The sequence below is a fragment of the Pleurodeles waltl genome, chromosome 4_1, assembly GCF_031143425.1.
Source record: "Pleurodeles waltl isolate 20211129_DDA chromosome 4_1, aPleWal1.hap1.20221129, whole genome shotgun sequence".
Lineage (NCBI taxonomy): Eukaryota > Metazoa > Chordata > Amphibia > Caudata > Salamandridae > Pleurodeles > Pleurodeles waltl.
In genome coordinates, this window is record NC_090442.1 from 812,583,819 (window position 1) to 812,610,755 (window position 26,937).

Genomic DNA, 26,937 nt, shown 5'->3' on the forward strand with positions numbered 1-26,937 from the left:
ATTTTGACTGCGTCACACATATCTAGGCCTTGCTTAAACACTAATACAGCCATATGTTGATTTTCAAACATTTCCCTATAAAGTTGTGTTTACGTACCTCAGTGTTGGTTGACTCTCTGCTCGCTGTTCTCCTCCATAGAGCACGTCCGCTGGGGCAGGTGAGGAGATGGTGGCATCCTCCAGTGTACAGACCGCTGGTGGACCTGTCGACAATGGAGGAGCGACATGTAATTGTCACCTACAGACTTCATCGTACCACAATCCTGGAACTGTGTGCCCAGTTGGAGCCAGACCTGATGTCAGCTATCTGCCATCCCACAGGAATCCCCCCTCTAGTGCAGATGCTGTCAGTACTCCATTTCCTAGCAAGTGGGTCTTTTCAAACAACAGTGGCCATTGCATCAGGGATGTCCCAGCCTATGTTCCCCAACGTGTTGTCCAGAGTGTTGGCTGCCCTGCTGAAACATAAGCGCAGCTACATCGTGTTCCATGAGGGTGGAGGATTTGCCTATAGTGAAAGGTGACTTCTATGCCCTGGGACATATCCCCAACATCATAGGTGCCATTGATGGGACACATGTGGCCTTGGTCCCCCCACGCAGGAGTGAACAGGTGTACAGAAACCGGAAGAGGTACCATTCTATGAATGTGCAGATGGTGTGTTTGGCCGACCTGTACATCTCCCATGTAAATGCCAAGTTTCCTGGCTCAGTGCATGACGCTTACATTCTGCGGAATAGCAGCATCCCTTATGTGATGGGGCAACTCCAGAGGCACCGTGTGTGGCTATTAGGTGAGGACATGGACCCAATACAGTGTGACTAGGTGTCTGTGTCTGGGGATGTCCCTAAGAGTTAGTGTGCGTGTCTAACAGTTGTCCCTCGACATTTGCAGGTGACTCTAGTTACCCCAACCTGTCATGGCTACTGACCCCAGTGAGGAATCCCAGGACAAGGGCAGAGGAACGCAACAATGAGGCCCATGGGCGAACTAGGAGGATTATAGAGAGGACCTTCGGCCTCCTGAAGGCCAGGTTCCGGTGCCTCCATATGACAGGTGGTTCCCTATTCTACTCACCAAAGAAGGTGTGCCAGATCATCGTGGCCTGCTGTATGCTTCACAACTTGGCTTTGCGACGATAGGTGCCTTTTCTGCAGGAGGATGGTTCAGATGGAGGTGTTGTGTCAGCTGTGGAGCCTGTGGACAGTGAAGACGAGGAAGCAGAAGAAGAGGACATAGACAACAGGAACACAATGATCCAACAATACTTCCAGTGAGACACAGGTGAGAAGGCAACACTGCCTGCTACATCTGATTTAATTCTTCTACCTCTCATTTGTCTGTCATTTTCACCCAGTGTATGGACACTGAGTTGTCAATTTCCCTTTCGATTTCACAGATGTGGGTCCCACTGTGTGACCTCTGCTTTGTTTCTGCATGGACTAGAGCTGTGTGACATAGGTATGTTGACATTACATTGAATATAGCATTTTTCCACAGTTATTGCAAATACACATTTTCAAAACCACAGACTGACTCCAGATTGTTTTGTGATTTAAGGGTGTTTATTTAAGTGCCAAATAGCAGAGGGGGTTGTAAAATGGTCAGGGGTGATGGTGGAGGAATGTCCATGGCAGAGTCCAGTCTATTAGTCTCACAGGTGCATTGTCCAAAGGGGCATAGGAAGTGGAGCTAGGGCAGTTTAAGTATGGACAGGGAGACAAAGTGGGACAGAAGGATGATAATCAGGGTGGTCTAATTTCTTGGCGGGGGTCTTGGCATTGTTATCTGTCTTTGTCCTGGATCTCAGGGACCACTTGCGGGGTGGTTCTCCATCTGCAGGGGGTGGGGTGCTGGTGTCGTGGTCCTGTGGCGGTGTCTCCTGTCCACTAGCACTGGCAGAGGTGGTGGGCAGTTCATCGTCCAGGCTAGTGTCAGGGGCCCCTTGTTGTGCCACAGTGTCCCTCCTGGTGTTGACGAGTTCCTTCAGCACCCCTACAATGGTGCTCAGGGTGGTGTTGATGGATTTGAGTTCCTCCCTGAACCCCAAATACTGTTTCTCCTGCAGCCGCTGGGTCTCCTGAAACTTGGCCAGTACCGTTGCCATCGTCTCCTGGGAATGGTGGTAGGCTCCCATGATGTTGGAGAGGGCCTTGTGGAGAGTGGGTTCCCTGGGCCCGTCCTCGCTCTGTTGCACAGCAGCCCTCCCAGTTCCCCTGTTTTCCTGGGCCTCTGTCCCCTGAACCGTGTGCCCACTACCACTGCCCCCAGGTTCTTGGTGTTGTTGGGGTGGTGGGTTAGTCTGGGTTCCCTGTAGTGGTGGACACACTGCTGCTTGATGTGTCCTGGAGACAGAGGTATGGGCCCGCTGGGTGGGTGCTGTGCTGGTGTTTCCAGAGGGGGGAAGCTCTGTAGTGGCCTGTGCCAGTGTGAGGGGAACCAACTGTCCTGAGGTCCCACAAGGGCCGGGCTGGTCATCTTGTTCCAGTTGGACAGAGCTGCTGTCATCACTGTGTGCCTCTTTCGTGGGTATTGTGGACATGTCTGGACCCTTCTGTCCGGTGACGCTTTGTAGGGGTCCTGCAGGGGTGTAAAGGCATGATTATTGCATCTCTATGTGCAATGGGTGGGTCACCCTGTACCCCAGTGCTTCCATTCTTGTGTGGGATCTTCTGTGATAATGGTTTAGGGGGTGTATGGGTATGTGCAGTGGACATGCTTTGGTGATGGGTGTCCATGCTTTGGTGTTGCATGCAGGGCTTGGGATGTGTGGTTTGTTATAGTGGGACATGTATGAGGAGTTGGAGTGATGGGGGTGAGGGCGAGGGTGGGGGTATGTGATAGCATGCAGGTAGGGTGGGGGATTTGGTAGTTTAAGGTTTGACTTACCAGAGTCCATTCCTCCAGATACTCCTGCGAGGCCCTCAGGATGCAGTATAGCCAAGACCTGCTCCTCCCATGTTGTAAGTTCTGGGGGAGGAGGCGGGGGTCCGCCGTCAGTCCTCTGAGCCGCAATCTGGTGTCTTGAGACCACGGAACACACCTTCCCCTGTAGGTTGTTCCACCTCTTCCTGATATCATCCCTAGTTCTTGGGTGCTGTCCCATTGCGTTGACCCTGTCCACGATTCTTTGCCATAGCTCCATCTTCCTAGCTATGGTGGTGTGCTGCACCTGTGATCCGAATAGCTCTGGCTCTACCCAAATGATTTCCTCCACCATGACCCTGAGCTCCTCCTCAGAAAACCTGGGGTGTCTTTGCGGTGCCATGGGGTGGTGTGTGTTGTGATGTGTGGGGTGATATTTAGAGGTGTGTTGTGTGAGGTGCGTGGATGTTGTGTGAGTGATGGTGTTGAGTGCCTGTGGATGCTAGTGTTCTTTCTGGTGGTGTCTCTCTCTGGCGTTCTGTCACAATTGTTGTCGTAGGGGTTTGTGGGTGATGTGGGTGTGTGTTTTATATTGTATTGAGTGTGTGGGAGTGGTGTGTGTATGTGTATCAGGTGTGTGTATTTCGATTTGTCCAATGTGGTAGTGTTTTGTGTATGTGTGTGTATTTTGAGCACGGGAGTTTGTACCGCCAATGTTATACCGCGGTTGAAAGACCGCCGTGTGGATTTGTGGGTCGTGATAGTGTGGGCGTATTCCTGTTGGCGTGACGGTGGAGGTTTTGTTATCGCCAGTTTATCACTGACCTTTGGTGTGGCGGACTTGTGTGGGTGTCTAGATTTTGGCGGATTCCGAGCTGTGGATCATAATGGCTGTGGTGGAATTCCGCAGCCGCCGCAGTGTGTTGCCGGTCTTCTGCACGGCGGTAAGCGGCTTTTACGGCCAATGTTGTAATGACCCCCCAAATCTTTTGTTGTCGAACATCTCGATTCCTGTGTTTCCATTTGCAACCAAGGCCACCACTTTCGTCACCCAGCTTTACAGGGAGTGCAGAATTATTAGGCAAGTTGTATTTTTGAGGATTAATTTTATTATTGAACAACAACCATGTTCTCAATGAACCCAAAAAAATCATTAATATCAAAGCTGAATATTTTTGGAAGTAGTTTTTAGTTTGTTTTTAGTTTTAGCTATGTTAGGGGGATATCTGTGTGTGCAGGTGACTATTACTGTGCATAATTATTAGGCAACTTAACAAAAAAAAATATATACCCATTTCAATTATTTATTATTACCAGTGAAACCAATATAACATCTCAACATTCACAAATATACATTTCTGACATTCAAAAACAAAACAAAAACAAATCAGTGACCAATATAGCCACCTTTCTTTGCAAGGACACTCAAAAGCCTGCCATCCATGGATTCTGTCAGTGTTTTGATCTGTTCACCATCAACATTGCGTGCAGCAGCAGCCACAGCCTCCCAGACACTTTTCAGAGAGGTGTACTGTTTTCCCTCCTTGTAAATCTCACATTTGATGATGGACCACAGGTTCTCAATGGGGTTCAGATCAGGTGAACAAGGAGGCCATGTCATTAGATTTCCTTCTTTTATACCCTTTCTTGCCAGCCACGCTGTGGAGTACTTGGACGCATGTGATGGAGCATTTTCCTGCATGAAAATCATGTTTTTCTTGAAGGATGCAGACTTCTTCCTGTACCACTGCTTGAAGAAGGTGTCTTCCAGGAATTGGCAGTAGGACTGGGAGTTGAGCTTGACTCCATCCTCAACCCGAAAAGGCCCCACAAGCTCATCCCCTTGGAGTGCACTGCATGCAAATAAGCTTTGGCAAAATAAATCCAATTATAAACTTATCAGAATCAACCTCACGTGGCATTTGATCCCATTCACTTGATAGTTAATAAAAGCACTCAACTTTATCTTTTGTGTAAGACTGTTTTTTTATTTTTATGGGCTGATGGATAACAGGGTAACAAAATGCCGGAAGTAGCAGGAGCTACTGTTTTTAAATGATCAGTAATGCAGTAGGTAAAAGGAAGAGAGAGGTTTGATGAAGTTTGCCAAGCAAATCACATGATTGCAGGTAACAACAAAGGATGTCCTTTATGCCCCATCTTTTTCTATCTGTGGAGTTGTTTTTAAGATAACAGGGCTAGTAGAGTAAGGCCACATACTTGAAAATGTACATCAGATACTTGAAATGCATTTAGTGTCTGTCAGCATAGAAATTTTACATTATTCTTGTTGTCTTTAATACAAGGATGAGTGTTACAGTAAGTACATCTCTCCATTGAAAAAGCTTTGTATTGCTTAGGAGAACGTGTATTACTTGAAAGCTGGTATTTGATTGTGTTTCTATTGATTCCTTGTTATAGTCTTCCATTTTTAATTTGCAGATATTGTGAAAGAGAGGCTGAGTAAAAGAGGCGTGCGCACTATAACAGGATTGGGAAAGTATTTCCGACAGCTGGACAAAAAAGGAGTGGGCTTTCTGAACAAGGAAGAATACAAAAATGCATTGAAATATTTCCACTTGGAAATTCCAGAAAAGGTATGTTTAGTATGTCTGAAAAATCCAAGTGTCACATTAAAGAAGAGGCATTTGAAATATTACAAAAGTACATTCACATATATTGTTTAGTGGTGATGTCCATTGTCATATGAGATACCCTTCCTTGACTTCTGTTCATAGACCATACTAGATGGAATTGCCAGATTGATCAATCCTGCATGCACAACGCACTTATTTACACAACTCCAGTTAGACTTCTAAATGTATGTCTTAAGTGTGCAGCAAAATGGTAATGACACTGTAAGCAGGGACAGTTGATATGTGCATAACGTCCAACCACTGTATTGTGTTTTACATAGTTATAGATTTAGTACACTTGCCACCTAATCCACGTTCATCTGCATACTTTGAAGATATCAACGTAACAATGTTTTTATGGACTGCTTACAGCGTACAGAGTAAAGGAGCACCAATAAATCTGCAAATGTCACCGGGTCATGTTTTCTCTGCTAATTGCTAAATTCATAAATTAAAGAAGTGATATTTTTGCCCAGATGCTGTTAATATCCCCAAATGAAAAAAAACTGGGACAAGAACTATTTTTTTCTGCAGCAGGAAACCTTACATATTTAAAGACAATTCAAGCAGGTTTCCGTCTTTATCATAAATACTCTTTTCAAATTTTTGTTTGTCACATACATTGTTCTGAAAACCACAGTAATTCCAAGACGGTGTGCAGAGTTTTGAAGAATCACAAATGTTCCATTGTTTTTTAACATCTGAAAGTGCTTCCTAGTGAAACATGTAGTAAATACGTATTAAAAGTGTAAGTAAAGACATAGGCCCTCATTACAACCCTGGCGGTCGGTGTTAAAGCGGCGCAAATACCGCCAATAGGCCGGCGGTAAAAAAAATGGGATCACGACCACGGCGGAAACCTCCAACATAGACAGCCACTTTAGCACTCCGACCGCCAGGGCGGTAGCAACAAACACCGCGGCGGTCACCGCCAACAGACAGGCGGAAGTCAATGTACCGCCCACCGTATTACAAGGCATCAATCTGCCAGCTTTTCCGGGGCGGTACTAACGACATCAAAAGCGCGGCACGAACCACTCACCTCTCGACACTCCACGAAGAACCAGGACGCCATGGAGCCCGAATTGCAGATCCTACCCATGTTGCAGTGGCGGCCAGCAGCTTGAGGGGGGCGGGCGGGAAGCACACACACACACACACACACACACACACACACACACTCTCATTCTTTCACACACAGACACACACGCACATCTATTAACAACGCTCATACCATTCAAACATGCACGCACGTACCAAACATTCATTTTAAAACATCACAAACTCATTCTTTCACACGCACACCCATTAACACTCATAACATTAAAAATTGCATGCATGCACCATTCATTTTAAAAGATCACACACACTCATTCTTTCACACACACACGCAAACACACATCCATTAACAACACTCATAACACTCAAACATGCACACGCGCACCAAACATTCAAGTTCAAACATCACACACACACCTTCAACCTCCAGGTCCCAGGAGGGTTGGGACTGCTGTCTTCCCTCACTGGCTGACCTTAGGTCAGCCAATGAGGGAAGGCAGCAATCCCAGCCTTGTCACACAGTGGGATGGGGTCGGTGAGACTGCTGACCCCACCCCACTCTGTGACGAAGTGTCACTGATTGACACTCACCCGGGGCACTTCAGGGCTTAAACCTGAAGCGCCCAGGGCGAGTGTCAATGGGTGACGCTTTCCTCAGCACCCATGGGAGGGCCTCGAGGCACCTTTGCTGCGCCGAGGAGGTCACGCCCATAGGAGCTGTGACCTCCTCAGCCCAGCAAAGTTCAGCTCAGGCAGCCAGGAGTCTGCGCAAATCGTGCATGGCTCTCTTCTGCCTGTCTGAGCTGAAAATGAAGAGTGTCTGTCAGGCTGGAGAGGAGGGGGGAAAAGAGAGTGACACACACACGCAGCACGCAACACCCCCACCCACAACACCATACACACAAACATACCTAACATTACAGATACACCCCATCACCCCCTGGAAGACTGCAAGGACAGAAGGAAATGAGTCTAACCAGTGTTATATTAGAAAAATCAGATATATCAAGAGAAAAGCAAATAATCAGTATATACAAATATTTACATTAAGTACACAAGGCTGTACACTGTCCCTTGTTAATGTCTGTGGACCAATGATCCCAAAAAGCATGGGTGAAGCCCACACATGACACCTGCCTCAAAATGGAGAGAACACTGCAGGGGCATCAGGTCGAAAAAAAACAGGCACCTCAGGGGGAAGGAGAGGGGGAGGGATCTCAGCCGGAAGATCTCCACTGGTTCTGGAGGGGGCTTTGTGCCCAGTGATGCTACACCTGGGGTGTGGCAGTTCACATCCTCTCACCTGGGTGTCTGAGCCTCGCGATATACCTGAAACAGGTAGCATGATACTCCATGGAGGCAGAGCCACACTCCATCCTGCGGTGACTTAGGCTGCCAACTGCTGATCGTGCCAGTGCTGGAGGTGGTGCCTCAAGGGGTGTGTCCAGGGTCCAGGACGTCACCTGCAGACTCGGTTGGGTGCCCACTGGGGATGCTGCTACCGTCCGACAGAGTGGTACCGGCTGGGCACGTGGCGTGAAGATGGTGGTGCTGGTGGCAGTGGCTGCGGCGGGGATGGTGCTGGCGGTGGTGCAAGTGTCTTTTGTGGTGGAGGGAGACACCATACCGTCTCCTGCAGACTCGGATGGCTGATCCTTGGGGAGGATGCTGCAGACTGATGTTGTGGCAGCAGCAGTGCAGGTGGCGGTCAGAGCTTGCGGTGGTAACTGTGGTGCAGGTTGCTGCCATCCCTGACGAAATGGTGGTCACCAGCCCCTCACCAGGAGGCATCGTGCCCTGAGGTGACTTGCCCTTTGTCTTGTGGCCCTTCCTCACCTTGGCAGTCTCTGCAGGGACCTTGGCACTGTCCTCTCTGTGTTTGGGCGAGGCCTTGCTGGGTGGGTGGTGTGACTTTCCCCTGCTGGAAGCCGGGCCCTTTTTTACCTTTGCAGGTGGCGGGACAGGGTGGTCCTTCATATCTGTAGGTGGCACACTAGCCGATCTGATGGGTGCCCTCTTCGAGCCTCCTGGACTTGCAGGGACCACAGCGGATGCAGATTTAGTGGCTGAGGTGCTGTTCTGGGATCTAGACATCCTGGCCCTAGGGGAAGGACGAGGGGAGGTGTAGGGAAGAGGTTAATGTTAGCTAGGAAAGGTTTTTTAGACACACTGGGACGGGAAGATGGAGAGGGTGTGGGAGTGGAGGAAGAGGTAGTGGTTGTAGGAGGTGTACGTCTGCTGAGTTTGGGTGAAGGTGCATGGGCTGGAGGCTGTTGTGAGGTGGATGGCTGTTGAGTGGGTGTCTGCCTGCGTTTGTGTACTTTGGGAGGAGGGCTCACAGACACACTGGGAGAGGACACAGGGGACGTATAAATGGTAGTGGGGGTGGTGACTGCTAATGAGTGGTGTGTAGTGATGGGCGTGCTGGTGATGGAGCCAGTGGCTGATGATGTAGTGCATGCAGGTGTGAGTGGAGACAAGACTGGGAGGGAGGTGGAGGAGGGGGACACAGTGGAGGAAGTGGATGTTGGTATGTGTGCCTGGGTATAGTGCTTGTGTGTGTGCCTGTGGGATGTGTGGTGATTATGTTTTGCTGAGCCACTTTTGTGTGTCGATGTGTGTGCATGCTAGTCTGATGGTGTGCTTGGGATAGGCTGAGGTAGATGGGATTAGTTCTGGGTAGCTGGAAGTTGGAGGGGGGAGGCTAGACACAGGGACAATGGCTGCCATCAGTGCTGAGGCCAGAGCCTGAAATGCTCTCTGTTCGGCCGCCACACCAGAATGAATGCCCTCCAGGTATGCATTTGTTTGCTGCAAATGCCTCTCGACACCCTGGATGGCATTCAGAATGGTTGACTGCCCAACAGTGAGGGATCTAAGGAGGTCAATAGCCTCCTCACTGAGGGCAGCAGGGCTGACTGGGGCAGGGCCTGAGGTGCCTGGGGCGAAGGAGATGCCCACCCTCCTGGGTGAGTGGGCACGGGAAACTTGCTGAGGGGCTGCTGGGAGGGCGGTGCTGGTAGTGGGGTGGGGGCTGTACCTGTTGTTGGGGTGGGCACAGAGGTGTTCGCCACCACAGGGAGCTTCCATCAGAGGAGGAGTTGCTGTCGCTGGTATACCCTCCTGTCCCTGTCGTGGAGCTCCCCTCGCCCTCCGTCCCAGTGGTGCCTTCACACTCCATGGATTCACCTTCCAGGGCCATGTGGGATGCAGCTCCCTCTGTCGCCGGTGCCTCTGCTCCTCCACCAGATGACACTAATGCACACAAGGACAGGGTGACAAAACAAGAAGGGGGGGGGGAGACAGAGGACACACATGGTCAATGCCAGCAACACCACTACCGTTGGTGGACACAACACACACAGAGCTGCCCTGTGCACTAGGCCTTGCCCAACCAGTCACTATGGTAGTCACCACCCCATGGGGTACAATTCCTAACGCCAACATATGCACACGTGACACCCACAGGAGCCTGCACACTAGTAGCTGTCCAATTGTACCATTGGGGTAGGGGTGCTTCTGAGCCTGCAAACATGGGAGCTACCCTGGCATAATCGCCCTGGCCCAGGGGCACCCACAGCCCACACCCTCCACCCACCCAGCTAGTTCCTAATCCGCAAGTCAGCTTTCTGAAACTGCACTCACCCCCTTGTGGCTGCTGTGATGCCCTCAAGCACCCATCCAACTCCGGATAGGCCACCGCCAGGATGCGGAGCATCAGGGGGGTCATAGTGCGATGGGCATCCCTTCCACGTTGGGAGGCCAGCCCCAGCTGGTCCTCCGCCATCTTCTTGCTGGTCCTCCCATCTCTTGCAGCAGTGGGTGCTCTGTCTATGATAGACCCCCAGGGTCCTCACTTCCTTGGTGATGGCACACCAAATACCCTTCTTCTGGTGGGCGCTGACCTAGAGGAAAGGTACAGGAGCAAAGGAAATTACCCACCCGTCCCGACCGTCATACTCATTGCTCACCAGTTCCCACCCATGCCCTGACGCACATACACTGACCATCCTCACATGCAGCCCTCAGCCCCCCCAACATGTGTCTTCCATCCACACCACTCCAAACAGGCATTGCCCACGCATCATCCTCACAGTGCACTCACCTGTTTGTCTGGAGGACCGTAGAGTAGCGTGTACTGGGGGAGGACCCCATCCACCAGTTTGTCCAACTCCTCCGCAGTGAAGGCAGGGGCCCTTTCCCCAGACGCTCGAGCCATTGTCGCTTCCAGGCTGAGGTCACAGCAGCACTTGCAATGTAGTTCCTCTCCTGTTGAAGATCAGGTATCAAGTGAGTGAACAGATAGAAAATGACAGTCACGTCCACGGTGGTGCGTACCGTCACCGCCGGCGTGCTTGGCCATTGTCTCCTGGAACCCATAGGGCCCAATGGTAACCAATGCTGAATTGCGCAGCAGTCTTGGACCGCCTACCGGGATGCTGCACAACACCAGCGCAGTTACCTCATTTCCACTTTTCCCTCCTCACAAGTCAGGCAGCCTCCATTTCAGGGAGGGCACATGGCATGGCACCTAACTGCGTCACAGCACATTTTGGCACATATACGGACAAACTACTTCACACACGGATTTACTAACATTACTGCAGACACAGTTGTGCAACCTATGTGGTATATGACCTCTGCTCACTGTTCTCCTCCATAGGCTACAACTGCTGGGGCAGATGATGAGATGGCGGCATCCTTCGGTGTACAGACCCCTGGTGGACCTGTTGTCAGTGGAAGACAGACACATCATAATCACATACAGACTTGATTGTGCCACAATCCAAGACCTGTGTGCCCAAATGGAGCAAGACCTGATGTCATCTATCCGCCATCCCACAGGAATCCCCCCTCTGGTGCAGGTTCTGTCAGTGCTCCATTTCCTGGCAAGTGGCTCCTTTCATACAACAGTGGCCATGGCATCAGGGATGTCTCAGCCAATGTTTTCTAACGTGTTGACCAGAGTGTTGTCTGCCCTGCTGAAACACATGCGCAGCTACATCGTGTTCCCCCAGGTGGACGATTTGCCCACAGTGAAGGCTGAAATTTATGCCCTGGGACATATCCCCAACATCATTGGTGCCATTGATGGTACACATGTGGCATTTGTCCCCCACCGCAGAAATGAACAAGTGTACAGAAACAGGAAAAGCACCCATTCGATGAGTGTGCAAATGGTGTTGGCAGACCAGTACATCACCCACGTGAATGCCAAGTATCCTGGCTCTGTGGATGACGCCTACATTTTGAGGAATAGCAGTATCCCTAATGTGATGGGCCAACTCCAGAGGCACCGGGTGTGGCTAATAGGTGAGCCCAAGGTCCCCACACAATATGAGTAGGTGTCTGGGGTAGTCCCTAAGGGTTAGTGTGTGTCTAACAGGTATTCCTCGGAATTTGCAGGTGACTGGTTACCCCAACCTCTCATGGCTACTGACCCCAGTGAGGAATGCCAGGACAAGGGCAGAGGACCGCTACAATGAGGCACATGGCCGAACTAGGCGTAGTATTGAGAGGACGTTCGGCCTCCTGAAGGCCAGATTCCGATGCCTCCATTTAACAGGTGGCTCCCTATACTACTCACCGAAGAAGGTGTGCCAGATAATCGTGGCATGCTGTACGGTTGCACAACCTGGCATTGAGACTCCAGGTGCCTTTTCTGCAGGAGGATGAGCCTGGTGATGGTCTTGTGGTAGCGGTGGAGCCTGTAGACAGTGAGGAAGAGGAGGGAGAGGAAGAAAATATTGACAACAGAACAAACATCATCATACAGTACTTCCAGTGACACACAGGTAAGAGACTGTAACTCCTCCTCACATTTCAGAGTACTGTAAGACAGTGTTCAAGTCAGCCTCGTAACCTCTGTCTATTGACACTGACTGTTCACTTTGGATTTCCATTTTTCAGATCTGGGTACCACATTCTGCCTTCTGCTATATGTACTGCTGGCCAACAACTGTCATACATTGGTATGAGTAAATGAACATTTACATTGATATTTGTTGCTAATGTCATTATACATTTGTGAAAGATCAGACTGACTTCAGATTGGTTTGTGATTAAAGGGTGTTTATTTAGGGGCTAATGACTATAGGGGTATGTGCAAGGATACGGGGGTGATGGTGGAGGAAGGTCCATAGAAGAGCCCAGTCTCTTGGTATCACAGGTGCATTGTCCAATGGGGCATAGGAAGGGGAGTAATGGCAGTTCAGTTTGTACTGGATGACATAGTGGGACAGAAGGGTGACAATCAGGAGAGTCTTATTTCCTGGTGGGGGTCTTGGCAATGTTCTCTGTCTTCTGCCTGGATCGCAGGGACCGTTTGCGGGGTGGTTCTCCTCTGCAGGGGGTGGGGTGCTGGTGGCCTGTTGTTCCTGTGGTGGTGCCTCCTGTCCACTAGCGCCAGCGGAGGTGGAAGGCTGTTCCTCAGTTTGGCTAGTGTCAAGGGCCCTTTGTTGTGCCACTGCCTCCCTCGTGGTCTTGCCCATATCAGCCAGCACCCCTGCTATGGTGACCAGGATGGTGTAGATTTTTGTGAGGTCATCCCTGATCCCCATGTACTGTCCCTTCTGCAGCCGCTGGGTCTCCTGAAACTTGGCCAGTACCGTGCCCATGGTCTCATGGGAATGATGGTATGCTCCCATGATGTTGGAGAGTGCCTCGTGGAGGGTCGGTTCCCTAGGCCTGTCCTCCCCCTGTCACACAGCCGTCCTCCCAGCTTCCCTGTTGTCCTGTGCCTCTTTCCCCTGAACCGTGTGCCCACTGCCACTGACCCCAGGCCCCTGATCGTCCTAGGTTAGTGGGTTTGCCTAGGGTCCCTATAGTAGTGGACAGACTGCTGATTGACGTGCCCTGGGGTCAGTGCCATGGGCCCGCTGGGTGGGTGCTGTGGTGGTGTTTCCTGAGGTAGGAGGTTCTGTGGTGATTTGTGACTGTGGCAGGGTGACCGACTGTCCAGAGGTCCCAGATGGGCCAGGCTGGTCATCGTGATCCAGGCGTGCAGAGCTGCTGTCATCACTGTGGGCCTCTTCTGTGGGGAGACTGGCTATGGCTGGCACCTCCTGTCCGGTGACGTTGGGTAGGGGTCATGTTGGGATGTAAATGCATTGTTATTGTATCTGTGTGTGCCATCTTGTGCAATGGGTGCATTTCCCTGTATAAATGTGCTTGCACTGTCGCCTTGGCCTTGTGTGAGTCGTCAATTTGTGGCCTGGGTGAGTCTCTCTATTGGGCATGCTGTGGTGATGGGTGTCCATGCAGGTCTTTGATGGGTGTCCATGCATTGTTGTTGCATGGAGGGCTTGGTATTGGGATGGGTGGGTTGTGATACTGGGTTATGTGTGAGTTGGTGGAGTGATGGGGGTGAGGGTGAGGGTAGGGGTAGGAGTTAGTGATGGCATGCAGGTAGGGTGCGAGATGTAGTAGTGAAAAGTTAATTTACCAGAGTCTAGTCCTCCTGCTACTCCCGCGAGGCCCTCAGGATGCATGATCGCCATGTTGTTAGTTGTGGGGGAGGAGGTGGGGGGTCCACCGCCAGTCCTCTGTACAGCAATCTGGTGTCTTGATACCACGGAACGTATCTTCCCCCATAAGTCGTTCCACCTCTTCCTGATGTCATCCCTGGTTCTTGGATGCTGTCCCACTGTGTTGACCCTGTCCACGATTCTCCGTCATAGCCCCATCTTCCTAGTAATGGACGTCTGCTGCACCTGTAAACCGAATAGCTGTGGCTCTACCTGGATGATTTCCTTCACCATGACCCTGAGCTCCTCCTCAGAAAACCTGGGGTGTCTTTGAGGTGCCATGATGTGGTGTGAGGTGATGTGTGAGGTGATGTGTTGGAGTGTGTGCTGTGAGGTGCATGGATGGTGTATGTGTGATGGTGTTCTGTGCCTCTGGATGATGGTGTGCTCTTTGCTTTTTTCTCTCTCTGCTTCTTCAAAATTGTTCGCTGTAAGGGGTTGTGGGGAATGTGGGTGTGTGTTTTATAGTGGTGTGAGTGTGTGGGTGTGGTGTGTGTATGTGTGTCAGGTGTGTGTATTTTGAATTGTCCGATGTGGTTGTGTTTTGTAAGTGTTGTGTATTTTGAGCGCGGCGGTGTGTACCGCCAATGGTTTGCTGCGGTTGAAAGATCGCCGCATTGATTAGTGGGTCGTGATACTGTGGCCGTATTCCTGTTGGCGTGACGGTCTGGCTATTGCCAGTTTATCACTGACCTTTAGGCTGGCGGACTTGTGTGGGTGTCTGTATAGTGGCGGATTTCTCTGTGTGGGTCATAATATATCACGGTATGTTGGCGGCCGTTGGCACGGCGGTAAGCAGAATTTACCACCAGGATTGTAATGAGGGCCATAATGTATAATTCAGTTCTGCAGATGGTGTTATTAAGTGAAATAAGTACTTCCAGAGTATACATGAACATATGGCTCGTTTAAAACTATAACTGGAATGTAGAGGTACACTCATTTGAAAGCATGGGCATGTATGTAAGCTAGTTTTCTGGTGCATACAACATCGCACATCTTTACACATACCATTGTACTCTCAAAGGTAGAAAGGACTGTATACTTCCACTGGCATCTCAAGCCCCATCTGTTCATCAAACACTGCCAGGATTCAATCTGCTTCCAAGCCCCACACCCTGGCACATCCAATATTCAACATGATCCTGAATTGTTAACCTATCCAGTTGCATTTTAAACTGAACTCTTGCTCTCCAGCTAGGTCAGTTAACGGGTCAGTAGTGAAAGTTAAAGAGCAAGAACATGAAAAATATAGCGTTACTCAATTCATCATGTAGTTCTGTTTTGATATTACTTATGCACATTTATAATAATCCCCCATACCATTCACAAATTACAAAACACTTTGGCACCCGGCCAGTGTTGCTTGTAACCATGTGAATCCTGAAGTACATAATGCTGCATGAACACGTTTAATTCTTCAGTACAGGTCTGGCCTTGCCAATTACCCACCCCCTGTGTAACTCATACCATATAGGTCATTTGATCACTGGCAAGACAGAATGGCATTTCAGGTGTGGCCACAAGTTTGAGTGTCTGTGCTAGATTTTCTGCTTATAGCATTTCCAGTTGTCATTGTTGATATTGGACTGATTAATAACACTGCTCATGACAAGTCATTCTTATACACAAATAATACATATCTGATAGAGACTTCTAGCTGCAGATTTCTTTTCTTAGAATTTCCCCCAGGCGTGAGACTGGATCTGGAGATTTTTCTTCAAGCAGTACACTTGCACGCCGCCAGGTGGTCTCAGTCGACTCTGCGTCCGTCTTTGGCTTTGTGGTCGCCGTGATGACGTTGCAGTCGTAAATAGGCACCACCCCAGTGTGCTGACATCAGTTCTTTTCTTTCTGTGCCAGCCTACACGCAGACCTGGAAAAGAGCTACCCTCAGTTGTTTTTTGACTGACTTTTTAACCTTTCTGTCAAAGTTTTTGACTACTTGGTGCATCAAGATGTCTTCCCGCAAGACCAGATTCATGCCATGTGACTCCTGTCACTGCATAATGTCGTTGACGGATCTGCTCCTCATGTGTTTGTGGTGCCTGGAACTCGACCACGACCCACAGTCATGCTCCGAGTACTGGGCCATGAACCTGAAGGCTTTGAGGGAGTTGTCCCAAAGCTCATGACAGTCTGGTGCTCGGTTCCGCTGCACTCCCGGTCTCGTTCGAGAGGAAGGTCTCAGGACCGCTCAAGGAGCCATCACTACTCATCCTTGTCTCACTCCAAATTGCTGGGACATTCTGTTGCGTAGGTTCTCATTATCCTAATGAGACAACTGGATTTGGGCAGCAGAATCACGTGTACTGCGGAGGACTGAGTCTGATCCCGCACCATGTGACACCTGTCGGCCTAATCTGGGTTTTGTTCTGGCTAGCTAGCAGTGCCTCATCTCCACCCAAGAGCAGGGATGATTGGGGCAACCAGGCGCATGACATAAATGACTCCTCAGGGGAATCGTGGTCACTCAGATCTCATCCGTTTCTCTCAGTTACATTAGTCTCACATATGCAAGGACAGTCAGAGGATAGTATAGTTCAATAAGGTTTTATTGAAATAACTGCATCCTAGATAATAAGGCATGTATTGCAATAACTAGGACGATGAAGCACAATAGGATTAAAATTGTGACAAGGAGAGTAAAACACAAGAATAACGCTACCATGTTGTCACTAAGGTTTTTAAGGATAGGTCCGACTTAGGCTATGTTGGAGCACAGCATGTTAAGCTCTAATTCTGCCCTTCAGGTTCCCCCTGGGAAGACATCATCCCTCATACCTGAGCAAGAGGCCTGCAGTCTACATAAGCAGCTGCAGCAAAGCAATCAGCATACTGTCTTGGTCATCTGGCTGAACATGGGTCAAAGTAGTGTTTGTATATAATAAAACAGCTGATGTTCCAAGAAAGGATCTCCATGTACGAGTGTGTATGTTTCTGGTAACATTGGAGACAAAGCATACCACTTTTGCCGGCAACCTATCTTACTGCAGCCTTGAGAAAAGCACAGAGTGAAAGAAATGTCTTGTTAAAGAATGCAGTGCTGACCTAGGTGAAGAACAACTAGATAGAGAAAATAAAACAAGACCGCAAATGTGCCTACTTTTAAAATAATATATCAAAGCTAAAAAACAATATCTAGGTTAAAGTGCACAGCGGCAGGCCTAATTTGCTCAAATAATGTGTATAAAATTATAGCTAAAATGGCTACACAACAATTCGGGTCACGGAAAGAAGTTGAAGAAGAACAAATGTTCTTCGACTGCACCCTGTTGCCCGAACAATGTGACGCAGGAGGAGCACCAACACTCTAGGGGCCAGATGTAGCAAAGGTTTTTACCCATTCTGTGTCTATGGGAAAAAGTGTTCGTACATATGGCCCTAGGTCTCCGTCCTCAGAGCCTCCTTTTGAGTCAGCTCCGCACCTCCCCGAGTTTCTGGTAGCCGTAGCCACCCTTGCCCAACTGAGAGAATTTTAGGAGGCCATCCGCTTCATTTTGCACATAAGTTGCACACCAGTGGCTTTAGCCTCGGCTCCGGAGGGCACCCCAGGATCTGTTTCTGGATCTGTACAGGCCCTGGTCATGTTATCGTGACCCGGCACCGGTACAGATGTCAACACTTCTGACGCCGGTCGGGCCCATAATAGATGTCAATCATATACTAGTTCCCCACCCTAATCTGGGCCGGAAACATCGTCGCTCGATGCTGGCTCTGTCTTCGATGGGCACTATGTTCCCCAGATTGGATCCTGATCCTTAAGCGTATGGATACAGGTAAGGTGAGAGTATGGAGGGGTCGCTGGATCCTTGAGAATTCTAGCTGGAATATCCTGAAATGGACTGGGCTCACGAATTGGGCAAAGACAGTGGTCTTGCACCTCTCCTGACGCTGGTACGCTTTCTCCCCCTACCATGGCTACAGAGGAGGGAGCCTCATGTTCAGTGGTTTTGAGGAGAGTGGCTGAGGTCCTGGGCCTCGAGCTGCCTTCGCTGGCTGTCCGGACTAACCTCCTAACTGAGGTGCTTCAGCCAGGGGCCTCCACATCTGAACCCCTTTTGCCCTTTAATGAACCCTCACTGATGTCCTGCTGGGGATGTGGTCTAAACCCAGCACAGGGGCTCCTGTCAACAGGACACTCATCCGCTGCCATTGGCCTGCACCTAACTACCCTAAATTCCTGACACCACATCCAATACCTGACAGTTTCGTCATCCAGACTTCTTCCTCTTCTGGCACATTCCCATCTGCACCATAGGGAATCAAAATGACTGGACCAGCTTGGTAAGAAGTTATTCTCTTCCTCCAGTCTGGTGTGGCAGTCCATGAACACCACATGCCTTTTGGGCTGCTATTCTCGTACTTTCTGGGATATGGTTGCGAACGTACTGGCACAGGTTCCGGAGGAGACGCAGACCGTTCTCTCCCAAGCTGTTGCTGATGGGAGAGATGCAACCAAGTTCATGATTCGTTGTGGGCGGGACACGACTGACTCGCGAGGGAGATCAGTTGCGTTCACTGTGGCCTTGAGGGGCCACGCTTGCTTGAGGACACCTGGTTTTCATGGGATGTCCAGCACTTTCTTATGGACATGCCCTTTGATAGCACCCACCTATTCGGAGACAAAGCAGACTCAGCACTCAAGCACTTTAAGGAGTCTCGAGCTACGGCTCAGTCCCTTGGCCTTGAAGCTGCTCCTCGCCCCCCTCAGTCTGCTCTTTGCCCCTTTCGTGGCTACGTAAGGGGCAGTCAACTGCGTCCATTTCCCTCCAACCGCCATGCATGCTGCCCAGCCTCCGTGTGGCCACGGATGCAGGATCTAATGTGCCCATGGGTCCAGGAAGCCAGCGGTCAGCCCAATCCACCAACCCCCTGCTGCAGCCTCCAAACCTTTCTAGTCCGCTGCTCCATCACAAACCAGATGGAGGCAGGATTCATGATCACCTGCCCCAATGGGAATCCGCCACGACAGGCAGATGGGTTTTGCTAATCGTCCAAAGTGACTGCTCCTCTGGCCGTGCCACCGTCATACGTTCAGATGGCGGAGAAATCACTTTGCACTTCTCTGCAAGGAAGTTACTGCTCTCTTGGCAAGGGAGACATAGAGAGCATCCCTGTGCCAGAAGTAGGTCGTGGTTGTTATTCCTGCTACAGTCTATTGCCCAAGAAGGATAAGGGCCTTCGCCTATCCTAGACCTCCGGTCCGAAATCTCTTCCTCAGAAAGGAGAAGTTCAAAAGGTTCACTCCAGCTTAGGTCTTATCTGCACTGGAGACTGGATGGTAGCCTTGGACTTACAGGATGCCTACTTTCACATTCCCATTCTACCTGCCCACAGACATTACTTGTGGTTAGTGGTAGGTCACAAGCACTTTCAGTTTACTGTGCTCCACTTTGGCCTCACCAGCGCCCCTCAGGTGCTCATGAAAGTGATAGAAGTGGTCGTAGCTGTTCTGGATACAGTACAGTTTTGGGCCTATCTTCCTGAGTGGCGAGTCCAGGATATTCAGGCTACGATACCAATGTTTCAGCCTCTGTCCTGGGTTTCGTTGAGAGGACTTTAAGCCTGCTGGGCCTCATGGGGTCCTGCATCCTGCTGGTCACACATGCCACATGGCATATGTGGGCTTTGCAATGGTACATGAAGTTGCAGTGGGTGCAGCATCAGGGGAATCCCTTAGACATGGTCCAGATCTCTGTGTAAAATGTGCAGATCTGTAGTGGTAGCTTTCGAACTGCGATTGGGTCAATGACAGATCCCTCTCCCTTACCCATCCATATCTGACAGTAGTGACAGATGCATCTCCCCTGGGATGGGGCTGCCACATGGGGGAGGCGGAGATCAGAAGCATCTGTTCTCCAGCGGAGTCCGGGCTCCACATCAACCTTTTGGAGCTCAGGGTGGTCAGGCTAGCATTGAAAGCCTTCCTTCCCCCTCTCAAAGGGAAAGTGTTGCAAGTGTTCACGGACAACACCACCACCATGTGGTACTGCAACAAGCAGGACGAGGTGAGATTGTGGACCCGTTGTCAGGAGGCTCTGCGCCTCTGGACATGGCTGGAACGTCAGGGCATATCCCTGATGGTTCATCATCTGCAGGGCTCTCTGTACATCAGACCCAAAGACCGCAGTTGTCAATTAATGATCAATCACTAATGGCGTCTCCGTCCAGAGGTGGTGCTAAGTCTCTTTCAGCAATGGGGAGATCCTTGGTCAGATCTGTTCGCCTCCACAGAGAACGCGCAATGTCAGCTGTTTTGCGCTCTGGAGTTTCCAAGGCAGCACTTGCGCTATGACACTTTTCGTCTTGCGTGGAACCCGGGCCTCCTATATGCCTTTCTGCCGATACTACTTCTGCCCAGAGTTCTCAAGAAGGTCAAGAATGACCAGGCCCAAGTAATCCTTGTAGCGCTGGACTACGCATGAAGAGTAGGGTATCCCGAGCTTCTAAGCATGGCCATTAATCCTCCACTTATACTGCCTCCTCGGGAGGATATTCTGTCGCAGCAGAGGGGACAGATCTTCCCCCAAACCTGTCCAGGCTCTGCTTTGTTGTGTGGAGATGGAGTGGAGCAGTTAACAGCTTTCGACTTTCTGCCCGAAGTCTGTAAGGTTATCTTGGCAGCCAGGCGTCCCTCCACCAAAACAATATAAGACTGTCATTGGAACAAATTTGTGGCATGCTGTACTAACAATTCTTTTGTTTGTACTCTTTCTTGCCCAGCAGGGTTCTGCTTTGGGCACCCTTAAAGATTATCTGCTTGCTAACTCTGCTTTCCTCAGACTACCAGGCCAACCCTCTTTGTTTAAATATCCCAGTGTTGGGAGATTGCTCAAGGATCTTATCCATATGTTTCCGCCTACCCTGTTCATAATGCCCCGGTGGATTTGAACTTGGTACTCACTTACCTCATGTGTGCTCCCTTTGAGCCCCTTTATAATTGTCATCTTTGGCTTCTCACTTTTAAGACAGCATTTCCTGTAGCCAACACCTCTGCTTGAAGAGTGAGTGAGCTGCATGCTCTTTCTTCAAAGCCACCCTTTTTCTCTGTCCATCCTGACAAAGTGGCGCTTCATACTAGGGCCTCTTTCTTTCCAAAAGTGGTCACACACTTTCATGTAGGCCAGTCTATCACTTTGCCTACTTTTTATGAACCCCCACATCCTTCTCGTGAAGAGGAGAAACTCCACAGTCTGGATTCGAAAGGAGTGCTGGCAGTCTACCTCAATCGCACCGAAGACTTCCATGTCGAAGAGCAATTCTTTGTTGGTAATGTCGGTGTGATGAAAGGTCGAATGGTGCAGAAAAGGACCATCTCTAGATGGGTTGTTCTCTGCATCAAAATGTGCTATGCTTTAGCTAATTAGCAACCCCCTGAGCGTTTGGTGCTCACTGTACCAGAGCAACTGCCACAACCACTGCCTTAGCACGCAGAGTTTCTGTCCTGGACATCTGCCAGACAGCAACGTGGGCATCCCTGCACACGTTCACTAAACACTACTGCATAGACAGTCAGGTCTGCAGGGGCCTCTATCTTGGCCATTTGGTCCTGCAGGACTTAGTATGATCTTGGTTCGCAGACCCATCTCCGGGGTATCTATTCTAAGGTAAGGAATCTGCAACTAGAAGTCTCTATCAGATGAACAAGTTACTTACCTTTGGTAATTATTTATCTGGTAGAGGTATATTCTAGTTGCTGATTCCTTACCGACCCACCCTTCCTCCCCACTCCTCGGACTGATTTCCAGGGACTGGGACTCCCCTTCAGGGCCCTAGTTCTGGTGCACCATTCTCAGTGTTTTTCATGGCTCCACACTTCTGGCATGGAAAGTCTTGAAAAAGAAACTGACGTCAGCACACCGGGTGGCGCCTATGTACGACTTCAACACCAACGACGGATGTGGAGTCGAGCCTTGCCACCTGACGGCATGTAAGGGTACTGCTTGAAGAAAAATCTTCAGATACAGTCTGATCCCTGGGGGAAATTTTAAGGTGAGGAATCTGCAATTAGAATATGTCTCTACCAGATAATTTGTTACTGAAGGTAAGTAACTTGTTCTTTCATACATAAACGAAGTCGCTTCACCACTGTTAGATTTCCCCGTCATGAACTCTTAATTAACCCCACCTAGGTACATGGTCAGGCAGGCTCTGAGACCCAGGTCTGAAGGTTAATGACTGACAGGTCACAGGTGGGGTAACACGTAGCCGACAGTCAAACGTGCAATCATGAAAACTTAGAACAGATCCCACAGATAAGCAGCAACACTACAATGGTCCCAGGAGATTGGCCCCAATAAAGCACACATGGGCAGAGGGATGAGTGCATTCCCAAAACACTGTAAAGTCAGATGCCACACATAGTTAGGACACTTAGCCAATCAGGACACAGCACATGCATTGACCACGCACCACTCAGACCGGTCATCTGGACACCTACCCTCTGGTCTACATTATGGCCACGGTAGGTTGAGACCCACCTGCTTTCCCTAACTAGAATTGTATCTTTGCATCCATGACGAACATTCACGTTTTATGACTTTATTGCACCCAGAGAAATATATAAAACCTGCATCACTTCAATGGACTAGGAGAGACAGTCCTCATACCCCGGTCCTGTAACTGCTCTCTTGACCGTAATGTTTAATTAAACAAACCGTTTCCTGTTTTGCCAGACGCAGCTTGTCTTTTGCTTTTTTAAGGTAAATTCTCATCATCTTGCTGCAGTTCCTTCTTCTGTAAGTTGTTTACAGTGCATAATATTTTTAGGGACTTGACATTGCTTACTCTCACAAAGATTTTATTTGCTGCCATCAATGTGCCTTCCATAGAGGAGTATCCATTCACACATTGCCTTCCTTAAGAAACAATTATGTTTGCCTCCTACCTTAGAGGTCAGAGTGAAGATCCCATAGCCCTCTTTACAGGCCTTAGTATATCTCTGCCTTTTCAGGTCTGTTACAGGATTAAAAAGGTCACCCACCCCCCCAATCTCCCTCCCCAGTCTGCACAACAGTAAATTCTCTTGCGACAAGATGTCTGTAGCACCACTGCTAGTTTTGGATCATAAATCTATAAGGTGTGTTTGTAAGGAGAGCTCACCCAACAGATTTAGAAAGATAGTTTTACTAGTCAGGGGGTTCCCATTCTCATAGACGAGACATATGAAATGTCCTAGTTGGAGGCTTTTCTCCAGTGGCGAGTGTCCTACCATATTGAAACAATGCTCCTACATGTTCATGATATTGTCGTCCAAGTAACTGTGATCTGTGAACTAGTGCTCTTGAAAATCTTAAGCAGGCTGTCCCTAAATACTTTTTAGAGAAGGTTTGCATATGCGGTGACATGTTTAGCAATGACTAAATGACTATCTATGTCAGAGAGGATACTTGTCCAGGAAATAAAGCACAAGGAAGATTAGAGAGTGATTTCTATTATTTCTCCTTTTTTAAATAGAGGTGAATGAAACCGCTCTAAAGAAAAACCATACTCAATCTGAATTCAACCTCAAGATTACATGATCCCCATAAGCAACAGCCTCTGCATTCCTTCTTACTCTAGGTTGACAAAGAATCATTGGTTTGTATGAACACATTATTCCACAGAGGCAATAAAATGTATGTTAGGTGGGCACTCCTGCCCCCCCCCCCCCCCCCCCCCCCCCCAATTTGGTGTCGCCCACCTCCAGTTGTCATACTTTTTGGAGCACAGCTTGGTTGCTGGAATATTCCATCCCAAAATACTCTGCAGTCCTCTCGAACAAATCCCCTGATGTAAGTTCCAACTGGTGTACAATAGTGTTGGTTCCCTACTCTGATACCCCCTTAACATGGCAAACGCCATAAACTTTCTGGAAAACTGCAGACAAGAACCTATGCAGTTTCTTCTAGCCAACGGCTTTACAGGTGAAGGCGGGGAGATCACATTTGTTGTGGAAGCTCATGAAGCATATCAGATATATTTTACTCTTGAGTCGTCTTTCCTGAACTGAATGACAATTCACACATGCCACACTTACAGAATATTGAACTTACCACAATGGTACCAAGCTTATCAACACTTAAAAATACCACTTTCCTATCAAGAACATCAAAACTGGTTCGGTGGCACCCTTCCACATATAATACAACCCATGAGATTAGGTCATTTAAGCAATGATGGACCAACATTGCCTATATTGGCCATGTACACACCACATCCTGATGTGCAGGCCATGCAAATAGCAGACATACGCACACTTTAAGGATCAATTCTATTTATTGCAGTTTTTAAAACAGAAGAAACACATCTGTATGCCTACAACCTTTCAGGACGGCAGCGGTAATTGCACTTAAGAAATATCTAACACAGCTTTGATGCCACAACCCTGGGGCTGGCAGCGCAACTAGTTGCTTTGGAAGTTGTAAATTTGAATGACAGAACAATACAATAACACAAACAAAAAACAAGTCCCCTTCCCACTTCTTACCCATTTTGGCTCACCCTAGTCATCTGAATGAAAGGAGGTATACCTTTGGACGTGAGGTATCAGGTCAGCGCTCTACCATAGCAGATGTAAGACTTTTAAGGACGTAGGGCAAGTGATTTCATTAATTTCAGAAGACAGTATCTGAGTGAAGGGTGCCCAGCGGGTGGAAAAGTCTGTGGCCCGTTGCTCAGCCACCAGTGTGAGGTTTTCCATCCCCAGCAAGTGCCAGAGTTTATGCAGCCAAGAAGTGTCGTTGGGGATTCTGTCTGTGCCCCAAAATAGTCCGATGGGCTGAGTTGATGACCAGAGCCATCTAGCGACCATTCATCGAGCACAGAGGAAATGTGAGTGGATTAGAGAGGCAGAGGACAGTGTATGTCAGTAGTCTAGGAATCTCTGTTTGGAATGCCTTGTCTATTTTGTCTAGGATGTCACTCCAGTATTGTTGCACCTTGGGGCAATGCCAAAGCTGGTGCAGTAGTGTGCCTGTGTTATTGCACCCTCTCCAGCTTGCAGCCGGTTTGGAGAGATCCCAAGAGTGTATCCTCGCTGGGGTATAATACCAGTACAAGGCAATTTTATAAGCTGCCTCCGTGTCCGCCGCACTGTACGCGATATGATGAGCCCTATTGTTGATGTCTGCCCATTCTATGTCTGATAGCTCTTTCCCTATCTCAGCTTCACATCTTCCATGTCCAGCGTTTTTGGGTACCTGTGCTAAGGTGGTTAGGTGCATGTAGATCTCGGAGATGAGTTGTTTGTCATCCTGCTTAAGTGTTACCTATTTTTCAAATGGTGTAAGATGTCTCGCCGCCAGGGGCTGTATCGAGGGCTGAAGCACCCAGTGCCTAACCTGTAAGTACGTCATTCTGTCTGCCTCTAGAAGCCCGTAGTCTTCCTGTAGGCGATCGAAAGGGATAGTGCCATCTGTGTCAAAAAGACTTCCTATTCTCTTGCATCCTCCGGCATGCCATCTGCGTAAGCAATCTGGGTTCATGCCAGGGGTAAAATCTGGGTTGGCACATATTGGTGTCATAGGTGATGGGAAAGATGCCAGCCCATTCTATCATGAATCGCAATTGAGCAGCCCAAAAGTACTTCGCAAGGCATGGGACTGTCATACCCCTGATTTTCTTAGGGAGAATCAGGATCTGCTTTGAGTGTGGGGGCTTCCCGTCCCAAATATATTTGAGGATTACAGTCTGCAGTGTACTTAGGGTCTTACCTGTGTGGGGGGAGGGAGGGGAGGAGGCTGGAGGGGATTAATTTGGAAAATATATAGAATGCGAGGTAGAATTGTCATTTTAGTCACTGGTACCTGGCCTAGCCATGATCATTTAGGTTTGCTCCATGTGTCCAGGTCTGCTAGCACAAGTTTAGAAAGGGCAGCGTAGTTCCTGTGGGCTTTTCGCGAAGATGTGCTAGCAAGTTTGATGCCTAGATATGGAATGTGGGAGGAGGTCCAAAGATAGGAAAGTCAGGAGCGGAGCACTGCTTCATGGGCTGGGGGAACCATCAGGTTCAGGATTTGAGATTTTTGCATATCGACTCTTAGTCCCGATTTAGCCCCGAATACCGTTATTGTTGTGTCTCTCATGCTATCAGGGAGAAAATTAGTCTCAGTGAATGAATTAATTAATCTTGTGTGTATCGGTGCTAACTCAAGGCAAAAGGTTTTATAAAAGAGTGGCGTGAAGCCATCTGGGCCCGGTGCCTTCCTGGACTTCATTCGGCAGACAGCCGATATGACCTCACCTACTTGGATTGGTTTGTCAGGAGAGTATGTAGCAGCCTGGAAAAGCGAGGTGAGGGCAAAGCCATCCAGGTAAGGGGCTAGGATCATTGCTTATATATGTGTCAGCCGCATAGAGGGATTGATAGAATTCCCAAAATGCTGCCACAATTTGGGAGTCTGTTCGCGCCTCTCCCATAATAATATTTATGTTTTAGTCTTACAATGGCGTATTCTGCTCGATCTAAACCTAGGAGCCTCAGTTGGAGACTGACTTTTTCTAACTCTCTCCAAACACTGGGTGCCCCGTGCATTTGTGAATACGCTTTCACTCCCCCTCTTTCTGCTCAAGCTGAAGTTGCTTCTCGAGCTTTGTTCTCTGCGGCAGGTGTAGCTATCGCCTCTCCCTGTACCACTGCTTTAAGTGCGTCCCACACAGACGCAAGTAGTGTAGACTCGTTGTCATTGATGCAAAGATACTCCTTAATGACCTGCCGTAAGGCCTCCACCCAGCTATGTGCCACAAGTATAGCATCTCGAAATCTCCAGTTAGGGGAGCTAAAGTGAGTTAAATCACATTGGGCTGTTAGCAAGAGTGGGGCATGATCTAATAAGGGTCTGGGTTCTATTGGGATGTCTCTAATGTGT

The 26,937-nt window shown here is 49.1% G+C and overlaps 1 protein-coding gene across 4 annotated transcripts in view; it reads left to right on the top strand.

Annotated features, from left to right (window-relative positions):
- CAPS2 (calcyphosine 2) overlaps window positions 1–26,937 on the top strand; it is a 925,516-nt gene that overhangs the window by 667,040 nt on the left and 231,539 nt on the right. For all 4 annotated transcript variants that reach the window (XM_069229548.1, XM_069229545.1, XM_069229547.1 and 1 more), the window contains one exon: window positions 5,308–5,462. In XM_069229548.1, coding sequence (XP_069085649.1) covers window positions 5,308–5,462 — 155 coding nt within the window. The remainder of the gene's footprint in view (window positions 1–5,307; window positions 5,463–26,937) is intronic.